Below are 17,714 nucleotides of genomic sequence, written 5' to 3'. Positions count from 1 at the left end.
ACAAGGAAAACCTCAACTAAAACCACTTAATTGAATCTCTGTTTAAGTAAGCCATGCTAGGACACTAGGTTGTATTTTTAAACATAAACATCCTGAACAAACTAAGATTATTTAATCACCTAAAAAAATAACACCCACGATGACATCAGTGACTTAGTGAATTATAAACACCACTTCCTGAATCTAATTCCCTTTGCTCATGGTCTTTCCAAGACTACCAGAACTTCTGCTGATCAGGTCTCACATTTACATGAAATTTAATCTTGGCTGGTCTATGTGGAAAGCAAGAGTCACTGACCCACAAGGTCCAGGAAGTGGAGTTACAGCCTCCATGTTTATGGAACTGATTACTTAGGAAGCATCCATTCCAATGCCAGTTAGTTTGTGCATAGCCCTAGGAAAAAGTCTTCAAAGGATTTGTTGCTATACATTCTAGAGTATGGACCTTCAAAACACAAGACCAAGACTCAAAGATAAAGGAGATGAACATAGAAAACGAATGTCTGCTTCTTTCTCATATTGCTACTTAGACTTGAAATTTATTACCGGATGGTCTTAAAAGGAATTTCTATCCAGAGACCAATGAGTAAGCTTCATTGCTCAATGAACCCCTTAGAGTAGATAATAGATTTTGTACATTTATGCATTTTCCTGTGGAATCACAGCTTTTCTCAAATGCTCAAATTATCCTACAACTCAAGAAAAGGCTAAACAAGAGTTTAAAATTATAGTCCATATACAAATCCAAAATGTCACACAAAGCAGATTAAATGATTTTTCAGCTACACATTTTCTAGATTATCTTAGTCAGTTAACATAAATGCCATGATGAATCATACATTTATTCCTGTCCGATGGTCCTCTTCTGACAACATTCAGGAGCAGTTTGCGAGAAAACTTTATAGCTTCAAAGTTGTAAGTATATCACTTCCTCTTTACCCATAATTAACTAATAAACCTGTACAGAATTTACTTGCTCATTAACCAATACAACTTTGGTGTAATACGCTGCTCTGCTATTAATTTCATATATCTTAAAACTACCTCTTACAGCCCTGACTGGTTTGGCTCAGTGGATAGAGCGTCTGCCTGCGGACTGAAGGGTCCCAGGTTCGATTCCAGTCAAGGGCATGTACCTTGGTTGTGGGGACATCCCCAGTTGGGGGCGGGGGGTGCAGGAGGCAGCTGATTGATGTTTCTAACTCTCTATCCCGCCCCCTTTTTCTCTGTAAAAAATCAATAAAATATATTTTAGGGACTGAATAACTCTCATATTCCCAAATTTGACGAAGTTTACATTTAATTTTGAATGATAGATATTTTGACACTGTAAAAATAACATTCATATGGCAGACACTTATTTATTATATTATTTAATACCCACAATAACCCTATCAAATAGGTACCATTAATAGTTCTTACAATAGGTGTCCTTCAATAGGTGAATGGATACATAAACTGTGGTACAGCCAGAGAACTTCTACCCAGAGACCAATGGGTAAGCTTCATTGATCTATGAAACCCCTCAGAGTGGATAGTAGACATTGGAATATTTAGCATTAAAAAGAAATGAACTATGAAGCCACAAGAAGGCATGGGGAACCTTAAATGCATATTATTAAGTGAAAGAAGCCAACCTGTATATTATGATTCCAATTAATTAACATTCTGGAAAATGCAAAACTATGAAGATAGTAAAAGAAATCAGTAATTACCAGGGGCTTAGGAGAAGGCGGGGGATGAATAGGTGGGGCATAGGGATTTTCAGGGCAATGAAACTATTCTGTATGATAATATAACAGTGTATTATCTGTCATTACATATTGGTTAAAACCCAAACAATGTATAACACAAAGAACTAACCCTAATGTACTAAACCATGGGCTTTGGTTGACAATGATGTATCAGTGTTGGTTCAACAATTATAAATAAACTAGAGGCCCGGTGCACAAAAATTTGTGCACTCGGGGGGGAGAGGGGGTCCCTCAGCCCGGCCTGTGCCCTCTCACAGTCTGGGACCCCTTGGGAAATAATGACCTGCTGGCTTAAGCCTGCTCCCGGGTGGCAGAGGGCAGGCCCAATCCCTAGGTGCAGCCCCTGGTCAGGCTCAGAGCAGGGCTGATTGGGGTGTTGGGGCGCCGCCCCCTGTCATGCACAGAGCGGGGCGGATTGGGAGGTTGCGATGCCACCCTCAGTCACGCTCACGGTAGGGCCGATTGGGGGTTGGGGCGCCACCCCTGTCACACACAAGTCAGTGTCGATGGGGAGGTTGCGGTGCCACACTGTCACGCACAGAGCAGGGCAGATCAGGGGGTTGGGGCGCTGCCCCGTCACGCACAGAGCAGGGCCGATCAGGGGGTTGGGGCGCTGCCCCGTCACTCACAGAGCAGGGCCCATCAGGGGGGTTGGGGTTCCGTACCCTGTCACTCACAGAGCAGGGTCAATCAGGGGGTTGAGGAGCTCCCCCCCGTCACGCACAGAGCAGGGCCGATCAGGGGGTTGAGGAGCTCCCCCCCATCACTCACAGAGTAGGGCCGATAAGGGAGTTGGGGCACCACCCCGTCAAACACAGAGGGCGGATCAGGGGGTTGGGGCGCCGCACCCTGTCACACTCAGGGCAGGGCCGATCAGGGGGTTGGGGTGCCAAACCCTGTCACACACAGAGCTGCAGGGCGATCAGGGGGTTGGGGAGCTCCCCCGTATCAGGCACAGAGCAGGGCTGATCAGGGGGTTGGGGAGCCTTCCCGTGTCACAAAATGAGCAGGGCGGATAGGGAGGTTGTGGCCCCGCCCCCTGTCACACACAGAGCCGCAGGGCGATCAGGGGGTTTGGGCACTGCCCCGTCACGCTGATCCCGGTGCCGGGAGGCCTCGCGGCTCCGCTGATCCCGGTGCTGGGAGGCATATTACCCTTTTACTATATAGGATAGAGGCCTGGTGCACGGGTGGGGAACGGCTGGTTTCCGCTGAAGGGTGTCCTGGATCAGGGTGGGGGTCCCGCTTGGGTGCCTGGCCAGCCTGGGTGAGCGGATGATGGCTGTTTGCAGCTGGTCACACCCCCTTCAGGGTGGGGGTCCCCACTGGGGTGCCTGGCCAGTCTCGGTGAGGGGCTGAGGGCTGTTTTCAGGCTGGCAGGTGACGGAAGCTCCCAACCGCTCCTTTTTTTCTTTTTTTTTTTTATCCTGGGCCAGCTTTAGCTCTGAGGCTTGGCTCCAGCTCTTAGGCCTCAGCTGCTGAAAGCAGGTATCTGGGGTTTTGTTTAGCTTCTATATTTGTAACAATGTTTCAAAATGCAAGCTCAGAGGCCGGCAAGGTGGGCGGGGAACTTTGGCTTCCTCTGTCACTGAAGCAAGCAAGCCTCATGTTCGCTTCAAGCTGCCTGGCTTCCGGCCGCCATCTTGGCTGGCAGTTAATTTTCATATTGCCCTGATTAGCCAATGGGAAGGGTAGCGGAGGTACGGCTAATTACCATGTTTCTCTTTTATTAGATAGGATGTACCAGGATGGTGGAGGGGGCAGGGGGGAGGGATTCTGAGTGTGCATTTGTGGAGGGGGTATGTGCAAACTCTCTGCTTTTTGCTCAGTTTTGCTGTGAACCTAAAACTGCTCTAAAAGTAAGTCTATTAATTGAAAAAAATATTATGGTAAGTATATTACATTGCTGCTGAAATCAATCCAGAAAAGTGAGCTAATCGAATATTAAATCTTTTCTTAAGTGAAGGAACAGTGAGAGGCCCTTTCCTCTAAAAAACAATGTTTTATCAGAGTAGAGGTACTGAACTTGTATCCCTTAAATAGGATTATAAGATACTCTCTTAGGTTCAATTTTTAGAAAGAATAATCAAAAGGCAGATAATCCTTTCACTTCTTTTTTACTATAATCTGAATAAATATTTCTAAGTATTACTTGTGATATTCAGCATCATCTTTCAGCAATCTTTAATCACTAGGATAGGACTCAAGCCTTGAGTAGAACTTAAAAGTATATATACAGAAGGTCACTGAATAAAACACAATTTACAAATACCTAATATGCATATAAATAAATGTTCAGTTTTAACAACCATTTTTTAAAAGTACAATTTTAACAATTGAACCCAACAAACTGCATAAAATGCTTTAAATTAAAATAGCCAGTTTGTTAGGAAATAGGGAAACTCGTCTGATTTTCTTTTAACAACAAATTTCTACAATGTTTCTCTCCAGAGCACTTCGGCAAAAACATAAAAAAAGAATTTAAAAATCATACAGGAACTTGGACCCAACAATTCCACCTCCAGGAATTTAGCCCAAAGAAATATTATAAATGTGCACAAAGATATAACTAGACAGCCCTAGCCAGTTTGGCTCAGTGGATAGAGCGTCGGATTGCAGACCAAAGAGTCCTGAGTTCAATTCTGGCCAAGGGTACGTACCTACGTTGTGGGCTCCTCCCTGGCCGGGGCCCTTGTGAGGCATATACAGGAAGCAACCAATCCATGTGTTTCTCTCACATTGACATTTCTCTCTATGTCTCTCCCTCTCTCTTCCACTCTCTCTGAAAAAAAAAAAAAAAATCAATGGAAAAATATCCTCAGGTGAGTAATTTAAAAAAAAAAAAAAAAGGATATAACTAGACATTATGAATGTGACCTTATCCATAACAGTGAAAATCTGGAAATAACCCAATGCACATCAGCTGGATGTTAATTATAAAAATCCCAATAAAGTGAAATAGCACACAGACATAAAAAGGTGAAGTAGTGCTAAATGTACTAATTTGTCAAGTAAAAAGAAAAAATTACATAGCAGTATATAAAATATAATCTCATCTTTATTAATATGCGTATGTTCTGTATAATCACAGGAAACAGCTACAAAATGAAATTACAAAGGATTTTGTTGTTATTGTTAAATCCTCACCCAAGGATATTTTTCCATTAATTTTTAGAGAGAGTGCAAATGGGGAGCGGAGGTGGGAAGAAAGAAAAATATGTGGGAGAGATACAGCGATTGGTTGCCTCCCGCCACACCAGGGATGGAACCTGCAACCCAGGTACATGCCCTTAACTGAGAATCAAACCTGCCATCCTTTGATGCATGGGCCAATGCTTTAAACATTTAGGAACACCGGCCAGGGCACAAGTTATAGAAGCAAAATGTTCACCAACAAGAAATTGTTAAATCTAAAGACTAATATATCTACAAAAATATTCACTGCAGTGCTGTTTAAAATTACAAGAAAATGAAACACAAGTGTCCAGGATCTGTTAACAAATTGCAATGTATTCATAACAATAAAATACCATTCAGGCATTTAAATAATGATGCCATAAATATTTACTGAACTGGAAAGATGTCCAAGTTATATTGCTAAGCTAAAAAAGTTATAGTAATACATATTGTAAGATTCCTATTTTTAAATAAATTAGATATAAATATGCACAAAGACAAAAGACAAGATAAATATATTTATAGTCTCAGTGTGTGGTAGTATTACAAATGATTATTTTCTTTTCATTTATGTATATTTTCTAAAATTTTTGTAGTACTAAATATATACATATGAGCAATAAGGAAAAATCCAATGGACATTCTCTGCTTAAAAAAAAAAGTAATGAAGTCTGCCATGCCTACTTATTTTTAGGTTAAAATTCTGTACAATTATAATAGGGGGAGGGAGGGTGGAGATGCTTCTAGAATGGCAAAATAAGGACTCTGAAAATACACTCACCCATAAAAGCGACAAGAATATGGGCAAAAACTATCAAATTTAACTTTTTTGGAACTCTGGAAATTCTACAACTGTTTCCTGAAGAAAAATAAATAACTGAAGAGTAATCTCAGTAAGAAAAGTAGCTGAATCCAGGAGAAAAAGCAAGCTTGTGGTGTTTTTGTTCACCCTAGTCCTATGCCCATTCCAAGGTCCTTGAAATCAAAATGCTCACAACTGTAACAACTGTGAAAAATAGAAGTTTGGCAACCACTGGGGGGAAGAACAAGTTTGGAGGCCCCATAAAACCCAGAGGTCTCTGCAAGGTGCTGAAAAGCTCCATTCTCAGCGGGAAGGACCCTATACTCAGGGCACTCTCAAAAACACTTAGCAAGTGTGAAAGATCCTAGCTGCCCCCGCCAGTGTTACTGGGTGAGGCTATCAAGAGGCTGACTAAAAACTTAAAAAGAAAAATTGGAAATAAGATGTCCATAGGCGTTTTGAAGAGTTCTAAGCTATCCTTGGAAATCTAGAAGGCGAGGAGTACATGCAGGGTCGTGCATGTATGTGTGAGACTGCACACATGACTGAGAGAGACCTGAGAAGACCCTACTCACTCACCTCTGGCTGATCTTCAGGCTCTGCACAACAAAAAAGTAAAAGTCAAGGCAGTTTTAAATTGTGACAGAAGTCAGACATTAGGCCAAAAATTGCATGATTCCATTTACATGAAATGAACAGAACAGGCAAATCCTTAAAGACAGAAGAATAGTGGTTGCCTAGGGCTGGGGGAAGGGTGGAATGAGGAATGACTGCTAACGGCTATGCCATTACTTTTTGGGGTGATGAAGAAGTTCTGGAACTAGATAATAACTGGTGGTTGTAAATATACTAAAAACCACTGAATTGTATGTTTTAAGAGAGTAAATTCTGAGATATGTATATGTCTTAATAAAGTTGTTAAAAATTAAAAGCTTTAATCAGTTTTGTAAAAAGCATGACCCAACATGGGTAACTATATTATTTCTTCTATATTTTTAACTGGCAAAGTTTTGATGAATTAGTTATTGTGAATTATTAAATTTTTAAGCATATTTATAGACTTCAACCTATCTCACTTTTTCAATATCTCTTCCAGTTATATTCTATTCTAAGATAATTTTAGGTGGAGTTGAAGATTCTTTCTTAAAAGTTTCTTCCTATTTACAAGTAATATTTGTGAAAAACAATATAACCAGAACCACTTCAAAATGAAGCTAGAGCTGCCACCCCAGGGCAATTGCCTTGCACACCTTACTCCTCAAATCTTTGGAATGGGCCAAATCAACACTGTATTCTAAACAACTGTTTGCAAAGCTAACAGAAAGTCAGAGTGCCAGACTACCAGACTAAAAACTAAAGACATTCTTTAGAATTAGCACCACCGTGTAGAGCAGCGGTTCTCAACCTGTGGGTCGCGACCCCTTTGGGGGTCGAACGACCCTTTCACAGGGGTCACCTAAGACCATCAGAAAACACATATATAATTACATATTGTTTTTGTGATTAATCACTATGCTTTAATTATGTTCAATTTGTAACAATGAAATTGGGGGTCACCACAACATGAGGAACTGTATTAAAGGGTCACGGCATTAGGAAGGTTGAGAACCACTGACGTAGAATGAAAGAATAATTTAGCTTATTTGCACTTATAGAAATTCCTTCCTTGACTTATTAACATCAACAGGAACTCCTTGCTTCAATTCATATCATTTCCCACCTCCCTTTCTCATAAATACCCCTTTTTACCTCCTAATCAGAACACTATCTGAGTTTCTGCCACAATCAGTGATTCCCAGGATTGCAATTCTTCCTAGATCTCAAATATATTCTTTTGCCTGTCACCTTTGCTTTTATTTTTAAAAGCAAAGCTGAATATATGTACGGGATAGTAATTACAAAAACAATACAAAACGATTCCAGAAAATATGAAAAATACAGAAAACACAAAGAAGAAAATAAAAATCACTCATATCACCATCCAGGGACAACCATTATCAACATTTCAGTGTAGTTTCCAATCTTATTTCTTTTTAAATGTTAGCATATCAAGATAATTCAAAATACACAAAAATAAGAAAACTGAATTCCCTACTACACTTACGATTTTTTCTCCAGTAAAGGTAAGATTTGTTCCATTCTCCTTAGCCTTTAAACATTAAAAAAAAAAGAAAATTAATTCAAAAATTTTACTTTACTCCTAGAAATATTTAACAAGGAAAACAATTACCTCCTGCTTTTCTCCTAAAAGAGGCAATCGATGCACAGAATCCCCAGAAAAGCTCTATGAGAGAAATATAAAGCTAAAATTAAAGATATATAATAAAAGTATATTTCTAAAGCCATAAAAATGGTTAAAGCAAAACACGTTAAAACAGTAAATATAATAACACTAGAGGCCCGGTGCACGAATTTGTGCACAGGTTGCGTCCCTTTGAGTGGCCTGCAGGGATGGGGCTGAAACCCACAGTTGAATGCTGCCTGCAGCTCCTACCTGCCACTCCCACTCATCCCAGCCCTACCGTGCCTGCTGCAGACTCACACCCAATCAGTCCCGATCGGGAGAAGCTCACGCTGCCACAGCAGCACTCACCAGCCATGAGCCCTGCGTCTGGCGCCCTCCCAAGGGGAGTGGCCTGCAGGTTCGGGCTGAAACTGGCTCTCCGACATCCCCTGAGGGGTCCCGGGTTGCAAGAGGGCACAGGCCAGGCTGAGGGACCCCACCAGTGCACAATCTGGCCTGGGAGGGCTCCAGGGCATGTCTGGCCCATGTCGCTCAGTCCCAATCGGCCGGATGCCAGCAGCAAGCAAATCTACCAGTCAGAGCATCTGCCCCCTGGTGGTCAGTGCACGTCATAGCGAATGGTCAACTGTCTGCCCCCTGGTGGTCAGTGCATGTCATAGCAAGCAAGTGAGCAGCCTTAGCATATCATTAGCATATTACGCTTTGATTGGTTGTTCGGTTGTTCTGTCATTCAGTCTACTTGCATATTACCCTTTTACTATATAGAACTAGAGGCCCGGTGCACAAAAATTTGTGCACTCGGCGGGGGGTGGCATCCCTCAGCCCGGCCTGCGCCCTCTTGCAGTCTGGGACCCCTCAGGGGATGACCACCTGCTGGCTTAGGCCTGCTCCCCGGGGGACTGGGCCTGAGATGGCAATCAGACATCCCTCTGGCAGCCTGGCAGCCCTTGGGATGTCCACTTGCCAGCGGGGAGCAGGCCTGAACTGCAGTCAGACATCCTTAGCGCTGCTGAGGAGGCAGGAGAGGCTCCCACCACCACCGCTGTACTGGCAGCCATCACCCTGGCTTGTGGCTGAGCAGAGCTCCTCCCATGTGAGAGCACCCTGACCACCAGGGGGCAGCTCCTGCATTGAGCGTCTGCCCCCTGGTGGTCAGTGTGTGTCATAGTGACTAGTCATTCACAGTCCTTCTGCTGTTAGGGTCAGTTTGCATATTACCCTTTTACTATATAGGATAGAGGCCTGGTGCACGGGTGTGGGCCGGCTGGTTTGCCCTGAAGGGTGTCCCGGATCAGGGTGGGGGGTCCCACTTGGGTGCCTGGCCAGCCTGGATGAGGGGCTGATGGCTGTTTGCAGCTGGTCGCACCCCCTTCAGGTTGGGGGTCCCCACTGGGGTGCCTGGCCAGTCTGGGTGAGGGGCTGAGGGCCGTTTTCAGGCTGGCGGGTGACTGAAGCTCCCAACCTCTCCTTTTTTTCTTTTTCTTTTTTAATTCTGGGATTTATTTACCTTCTATGGCTGTCACTGGAGCTGAGAGCCGGCTTTAGCTCTGAGGCTCGGCTCCAGCTTGAGGCCTCGGCTGCTGAAAGCAGGTATCTGGGTTTGTTTGGCTTCTATAATTGAAACACTGTTGCAACTCCAGCTCTGAAGCCCGGCTGGCTGAAAGCAGGTTTCTGGAGCTTGTTTAGCTTCTATAATTGCAACATTGTTTCTTACAGTGCAGCTCAGAGGCTGGCAGCGGCAGGCGGGGAACCTTGGCTTCCTCCATCACTGGAGCAAGCAAGCCTCCTGTTCGCTTCAGCTGCCTGGCGCCGGCCGCCATCTTGGTTGGCAGTTAATTTCCATTTCGCCCTGATTAGCCAATGGGAAGGGTAGCAAAGTTACGGTTAATTACCATGTTTGTCTATTATTAGATAGGATTATTATATAGGACTAGAGGCTCGGTGCATGAAATTCGTGGGGGTGGGGGGGCACTCCCTCAGCCTGGCCTACACCTTCTGCAATCCAGGACCACTGGCTCCTAACCACTCGCCTGCCTGCCTGCCTGCCTGATCACCCCTAACCCCTCTGCCTGCCTGCCTGATTGCCCCTAACTGCCTCTGCCTGCCAGCCTGATCGCCCCTACCTTGACTCCCTGCCGGCTTGATCGCCCCAACCTCCTCTGCCTCGGCCCCCGGCCTAAGCTGCAGTCTGGCCTCCCGCTGTGGGAGGCGACCTGGCGGATCAGGGAAAGGTGCCGTCCCCATTACCCCACTGCCGCTGCCACTGCTAGCCTGAGCCTTGGCCCTTTGCAGCCGCTGCAGCTTTGTCTGGAAAAACATCCAGAAGGTCATCTGAAAGACGTCCACCCTAATTAGCATATTACCTGTTTATTAGTATAGATGACATTGACAAACAAAAGATTTTCAATTAACCACAAACAAGTGAATAAAACCCTGCTTGGAATTAAAAATACTACCAAAGCAAACTGGCCACTCAATTCTGCTATAAGAATTATAGATATTTAAGAATGCCAAACCTTAGATAAAAGATATATGCTTTGGATGGAGGGATCTTATAGTTTCCCATCATTCTGCAGATAAGGAAAATGTGGCTCAAAGCTACAAAGCTTTGGATTTGAACCTAAGGTTCCTAATTCTTTGGTCCACTGCTCCTTCCACCGCCACACACTCCCTAGCTATAAAAAACCTACTCTAATTATAACATTTACCTTTCTTACCAGTTATCAGCAGGTGAGGCATTTTCCTGCCTGAGTAATTAGAGCACGTATTTCAACTGTTACATTAGACCAGCGGTTCTCAACCTGTGGGTCGCAACCCCTTTAGCGGTCGAACGACCCTTTCACAGGGGTCGCCTAAGACCATCCTGCATATCAGATATTTACATTACAATTCATAACAGTAGCAACATTACAGTTATGAAGTAGCAACGAAAATAAATTTTATGGTTGGATCACAACATGAGGAACTGTATTTAAAGGGCCAGAAGGTTGAGAACCACTGCATTAGACTGAGGAGAGGAAACCTTACCAATAGGGGTATATGCCAACACCCTGGAAAGATTATAGCAAATCTAAAATTAGGAAACTTCGGGCAACAGTATACAATAGGTAGCTTTCCCAATGAAATCCAGCAAAGGCTGAATGATTCTCCTAGCCTGGGGGAGATGGGGGGAGAACAAACAGAAAACCCCCTACTCAATATCATTGTTCCTAGTTTTCTTTTTCTACCATTCTTCCACCACTACAAGATATGTTCTTTTTCCTCCAAGTCCATAAAATCCAAGTTATAATAAGAACTCAATCTTTACAGTTCAATTATCAATTACTTCACTTGCTTATTACTAATTATTCATTAAAGCCTTATCAATAAACTACTTCTAGTAACTAGACAGAAAACCTAGCTCTCCATGAACTTCCTTGCCTCTTCAAGGAAATTCGCTAAGTATTCTGAAGCAATATTTAAATTCAGTAAACACAAAGCAAAGGCTATAGTTACAGTAACTATTTTTAACACCTATAAGATATATAATTTTTGATTAAAAGATATATTTTTGTTTAAAAATTTGTGTCTAATCCTATTTCTAAGAGAAGATAATTTTATAATATAAATCCCACTTTTATCTGTAAAATTCAACCCTTTCACTTCAGGTCTGTAGCAATAAAATCGAAAAATGCTGACTTTTCTGGGGCTATACCAATTAGCTGAGATGACAAAATAATTAAAAATTGTGGATTTCAAATGTCCATCAATGGATAAACAAGATGTGTTATATATGTACAAGGAAACATTATTCAGCCTTAAAAAGGAAAGAAATTCTGATACATTCTATATGGATAAACCTTGAAAACACTTCATTAAGTGCAAGGAACCAAACAAATATTGTTATAATTCTACTTCTGTAAGGTATCTAGAGTAGTCAAATTCATGGAGACAGGAAGTAGAATAGTTACCAGGAACATGTGTGTAGGTGTTATTGTTTAATGGTTACAAAGTGTCATTCAGGAAGACTAAAAAGTTCTGAAGATGGCTAGTGGTTATAATTGCAAAACAATGTGAATGGTGCACTTAAAATTATTACAATGGCAAATTTTATGTTATGTATCTTTACCAATATAAAAAAAAATTGGGGTTTGCTTTTTACACACAAATAATGTACATCCTTTTTTATGATAAGAAATTATGTAAGTGACTGGCTATGCACCAATCAAAACATGCTTCTAACTTATTTCTGTCAGAAGATCGAACTGAGGAGCAGGAAATAGATATCACCAAAAATACCGGCATTACATTTTTTCATCTTTTCTATTTCCCTCCAACTACTACCAAACGTTACCTGTGCCTTAAAGAGTTCACTACAGTTCTGGAACAATTTTGATGATGTTTGATATTTCCCAGACAAGCCCTTTTTTTCCCTAAGGTCTTCCAAATATTTCTCCATTTCTCCTGTCTGGAAAAATAAAAAAATACAAAGTATTTAACTTACTTTCACAAGTAAGATATTTAAAACATATAGATCACCTATTATACAAATATAGTTTGGGGTTTACTATTTTAAAAATTAACAGCACCTAAATTAACAGCAAATAAAGACTCTATATAATAGTATCCTAGACTCTAATAGTGTTAGACTCTAAAGAAAGAGTAGTTCCTCTAAAAATTCTAGTAAAACTGGGAAACAGACTCTAGGCAGCGGTTCTCAACCTGTGGGTCGCGACCATTGGAAAACACATATAGCATATCAGATATTTACATTACAATTCATAACAGTAGCAAAATTACAGTTATGAAGTAGCAAAAAAAATAATTTTACGGTTGGGGGTCACCACAACATGAGGAACTGTATAAAGGATCGCGGCATTAGGAAGGTTGAGAACCACTGCAGAGGGTTTTGTTACAAGAAAATATACTTATATGATTTTTACAATCTCAATAAATGCAGAAAAATCACTTGTCAAAAGTCAACATCCAGTCATGATTAAAACTCTTAGCAAACTAGGAATAAAATGGAACTTCATCAACTTGATAAAGGCCATCTACCAAAAAGCTATAGCTAACATCATACGTAACAGTAAAAGACTGACTGCTTCTTCCTTAATATCAGGAACAAGACAAGGATATCCACTCTTGCTACTATTACTCAAAATCACACTGGAGATTCTAGCCAGACCAATAAGGTGAAAAAAAGAAAAGGTAAACAGAATGGAAAGGGGGAGAAAAGGGGAGGAGGGTACCATAAAAATAATACAGCTAACAAATATGGAGATAACAGAGGGATGTGAGGTAAAATAAGTACATGGGTTTCTTCAACTTTGATAGCTGTGAATCTTTTCCCCCCGTGCGTGCGCACGTGTGTGTGTGTGTGTGTGTGTGTGTACTAGTGTGTGTGAATACTGGTGTGTGCGTGCGTGTGTGTGTGTGTGTGTGTGTGTGTGTATATATAAATAAATATATATATAAATAAATAAATGTCACAATAAATTTGGTTAACATTCATCACCTCAAAAATACATGTATATGTTTACAAGAGTTACTTGACTAAATACCACCAATGAAAAGATATACTTGTGCTCATAAGCTAAGATAGAGCACGAAATTGTTGTAGCCATTAATAGTCCACTGCTGATACTCTGAAAAAACTCTATTTTTGTGGCTTCACTAATCAGTTCTGTGTATTTTTCTGATATCTATATGCCTAACCTCGCCCTCTTTTTCCTAAGGTCCAATATCACATCTCTATCTGCTTATCATTTCCATAATTTTGTCCCGTGACAATCCAAAATAATTTTTACATTCTTAACTTATACTACCTATGAAGACTGGGTCTGCTAAGCTCTTGACCAATTTTATCAGAAGTTTCAAATATATAAAGTTTTTAACTGTAAATGCATTAGTGATTAGGAGAAAAAGATCATCGAACAATATTTCAAATTATATATTTTCATTATTATTGATTTTTTACAGAGAGGAGGGGAGAGGGATAGAGAGTTAGAAACATCGATGAGAGAGAAACATTGATCAGCCGCCTCCTGCACACCCCCTACTGGGGATGTGCCTGCAACCAAGGTACATGCCCTTAGCCGGAATCGAACCTGGGGACCTTCAGTCTGCAGGCCGGCGCTCTATCCACTGAACCAAACTGGTTAGGGCTCAAATTATATTCTGATATTATCATCTCTCTAAATTCTTCAGTGCTTTAGTCCTCCTCCTATTAATCCTATCCAATGTTGTATAACAAATGCAAAAAACAATTAACACCACAAAAAGATAATTTAAACCCTAATATTAGGCAGAGATTTAAAATGTTTACGGTTTGAAAAACTGACTGAATGGTAGATATTTTTAAGACCAGTCAGATTATCTTTGAAAAGAAACCTCAAGAATAGTAGGAGAAATGTAATAAAAGAAAGAATGAAAAAGGCCTAAAAAAATCCATACTGGAGCCATAAATCTTCAATGCTCAAGTACAGTGTACAATGGTAATTCTGAAAGTATGGTCCAAGGCTCCTTTCATTTATGAGGTCTAAGAGGTCAAAACTATTCCCTCCCCTCCTTCCTCCTCCTCCTCTTCTTTCTCATCATCATATGTTACTTGCTTGCCATCATTATCATGTTATTTGCCTTCTACTAATAGTGCAAAAGTAATTATGAATAAAACTGCTGCCCCTTATCAGGAACCAAGGCAATGGCACCTACCTGTACTAGTACTCATTGTACTCTTCATAGTCACAAACTTGCATTTTTTTATTTTTTTTTAATATATTTTATTGATTTCAGAGAGGAAGGGCGAGGGAGAGATTGAAACATCAACGATGAGAGAGAATCATTGATTGACTGCCTCCTGCACGCCCCACACTGGGTATCGAGTCCACAACCTGGCCACGTGCCCATGACCGGAATCTAACCCGGGACCCTTCAGTCCGCAGGCCCACGCCCTATCCACTGAGCCAAAACAGCCAGGGCAAAGTTGCAGTTTTTTTTAAAAAAGCTAGTTTTATGTAAGAATGTCCTTGATGAAGCAGTAATCATTATTAAATTTATTAAATCTGAACTTTTAAAAAAATTATTTATTGACTTGAGAGAGAGAGAGGAATTGGGAGAGAGAGAAGGAGGGGGAGAGAGAGGGGAAACATCGATTTGTGATTCCACCCATCCATGCATTCATTCATTGATTCTTATATGTGCTCTGACCAGGGATCGATCCACAACCTTGGTTTACTGAGACAATGTTCTAACCAACTGAGCTACCCAACCAGGGCTTAAATCTGAACCTCTGAGTACAAGCCTTTTAAATATTCTATGAGACAAAATAGGGAATGTGCAAAATACTACAAATGATTATGTCAAGATAAAGCACTTTACAATTGTTTTAACTTACAAGCTAAACTGTCTACTTCTTTCATTTACTTGAAACAATGACTGACAAACTAGTTATTCAGACTTGGTTAGTTGGAAGATATTCTCTTGAAAATGGGCAAAGGGAAGCTGTCACTTCAAGGAAGACAACTGACAGTATTCATTGCCAATGATAAAATTTAACTTTTCAAGTAAAAACTGAAATTTTGGGAAACTTGCTATTTGCCTCACCATAAGCTTAACAACTTCTAATACTTAAGGAGGTTCTGATGAAACTGAAGGGTGATACTGATAAAAATAATTTTGAGTTAATTGTAAAATGAGTAAATATTTGGAAAGTTTATATAATTTTACCAACCAGTATTTTCTAAATGACCAATGAATGATGTTACAAAATCAAAGATGGTGGAGTAAAAGTCCATTCAAAGTGAAAACACACCAAGTTAATTTACTATAACAGAGTAAAAAAAAAAAAAGTTCACTGACATGGTTTCAGATTCCACATTACCACTAACCTTTATGAAATTCCACTTGCTACATTTGAGTATTGAATCAAAGAACAATATCCACAATTAACTGAAAACATTTAAAAAATATTCCGCTTTTCCAACTACATATCTGTGTGAGCCTACAGTTTGTGTACAGACTTCAACCAAAATAACATTGAAACAGACTGAATAAAGGATACAAGATTCCAGCTGTCTTCTACTATCCCAGACATTAAATGAAGAGATTTGCAAATATACAAAATAATACCACTCTTCTGGTGTGTTTTTTTTAGTTTTTTATTAAAACTTTTTTATATTAACATGCAGTGAGTTTATTATTGCTGAATAAATATTTATTATTATGAATAAATATTTCTCTATTTTCTCAGGGTTTTTTTTTGTTTTTTTTTAAATATGGAACACTTCACCAATTTGCATGTCATCCTTCCACAGGGGCCATGCTATCTTCACTACACCATTTTAATTTTAGTATATGTGCTGCCGAAGTGAGCATAGTTTTAATTTTTGATATAAATACAATATGAACAAAGGCGTTTTGGAGTCTACATAATATTTAAATTATTACAGAATTCTGAGACTAGGAAGTTTGAGAACTGCTGGCAATTAACTACGTCTGCAACTTGGGAAGCATGGACTCTAGTTTGTTTTTCTCCTCCATGGCTTCATGACACTCCTTCCTCTCTTGGATTAGGACCTGATCATCTCTAAAGTCCAAGAAAAGTCTGTAATTTTATGTCCCTTACCTTGAAGTTGTAGATTTCATTGTAACAATCAGCACTTTTCAGATACCAGGTTATATTCAAAGATACATCACAAGGTTCTCCATCAACTATAAAAGAAAAATCTTTGTGAATAAAAGATAAACCCCACCACCCCATTTATTTTCTGCTAAAATGAGATGTTCATAGACCATCTCTTCTCTGAACAGAAGGTAATGAAGTAATATATGCAAAAACAACAGGATATTCTTCATATAAAATTAAGTTACCCCAAAAAGAAAAAGCAGTTAAGCATTTTTTAAACTTTGAAACTGTATCTATTTTTACGCTTTAAAACAGTGGTTCTCAACCTGTGGGTCGCGACCCCTTTGGCGTCGAATGACCCTTTCACAGGGGTCGCCTAAAACCATCCTGCATATCAGATATTTACATTACGATTCATAACAGTAGCAACATTACAGTTATGAAATAGCAACAAAAATAATTTTATGGTTGGGTCACAACATGAGGAACTGTATTTAAAGGGCCAGAAGGTTGAGAACCACTGCTTTAAAACCTGGATTTCTGTAGGGAAAAATCTGGAAACAATAAAGCAGTTCTAAGTTAAAACCAGTCTTCTATTATCATTCAAATATTTATTGAGCAGAGCACTTAAATACAATGCTACATGGCACTGTGATAGGCCAAAGATGGAAATAGGAGGGAAAAATTAGTAAAACCCTTAAAAAGACTCCATTCTAGTTGGAGAGAGAAGGAATAACAACATTAGAGATATCACAAGGCAATATTCAAAATAGTTCCACCAAGGAGAAAATTCATGGTTTAAACCTTGAAAGATACCAAGATCGGGTAGGAAGAACTATGAATAAAAAGCAAACCTGGCGGGGGAAGGTAGAAAATAGCAAAAGCAAAAATAAAAAAGTATTATTCTTTTCAAAACCCACATTAAGAGAAACCTCAAGGAACCTTACGAAATCATAAACGCCTCATTAACTTAGTCTGGAACACAATATTCTAGTGGACCAAGGCATTGGAAGATTTGGAAGTGATTCGCTGTCTGGGGGGGAAGGAGGGTCAACATTACCTTTTACTTTGCTTCTTGCTATAGAAAGGAAAATATACTAGAGATTCCAACTTTATGCAAACATGACAAAT

The 17,714-nt window shown here is 40.2% G+C and overlaps 1 protein-coding gene and 1 non-coding gene across 14 annotated transcripts in view; both read right to left on the bottom strand.

Annotated features, from left to right (window-relative positions):
• Positions 1–17,714, bottom strand: part of TMEM87A (transmembrane protein 87A) — a 48,380-nt gene that overhangs the window by 26,322 nt on the left and 4,344 nt on the right. For 11 of the 13 annotated variants that reach the window (XR_009453840.1, XR_009453841.1, XR_009453842.1 and 8 more), the window contains 4 exons: positions 16,584–16,669; positions 12,312–12,425; positions 7,964–8,017; positions 7,838–7,882 (listed from right to left, as the gene is read on the bottom strand). Coding sequence is in view for 8 of the 13 variants with exons in the window: in XM_059704392.1 (XP_059560375.1) it covers positions 7,838–7,882; positions 7,964–8,017; positions 12,312–12,425; positions 16,584–16,669 (299 nt within the window). In the remaining 5 variants the exon portion in view is untranslated. Of the gene's footprint in view, positions 1–6,312; positions 6,333–7,837; positions 7,883–7,963; positions 8,018–12,311; positions 12,426–16,583; positions 16,670–17,714 lie in introns of all 13 variants that reach the window. The other 2 variants (XR_009453843.1, XR_009453844.1) reach the window with 1 other exon arrangement.
• LOC132224132 (U6 spliceosomal RNA) lies at positions 16,228–16,333 on the bottom strand. The gene has a single exon (XR_009450601.1). It is a non-coding gene; the product is annotated as a U6 spliceosomal RNA (small nuclear RNA).

The sequence above is a fragment of the Myotis daubentonii genome, chromosome 1 (assembly GCF_963259705.1).
Source record: "Myotis daubentonii chromosome 1, mMyoDau2.1, whole genome shotgun sequence".
NCBI lineage: Eukaryota > Metazoa > Chordata > Mammalia > Chiroptera > Vespertilionidae > Myotis > Myotis daubentonii.
The sequence above is the reverse complement of the archived record's forward strand: the minus strand, read 5'-3'. Positions and strand labels throughout refer to the sequence as shown.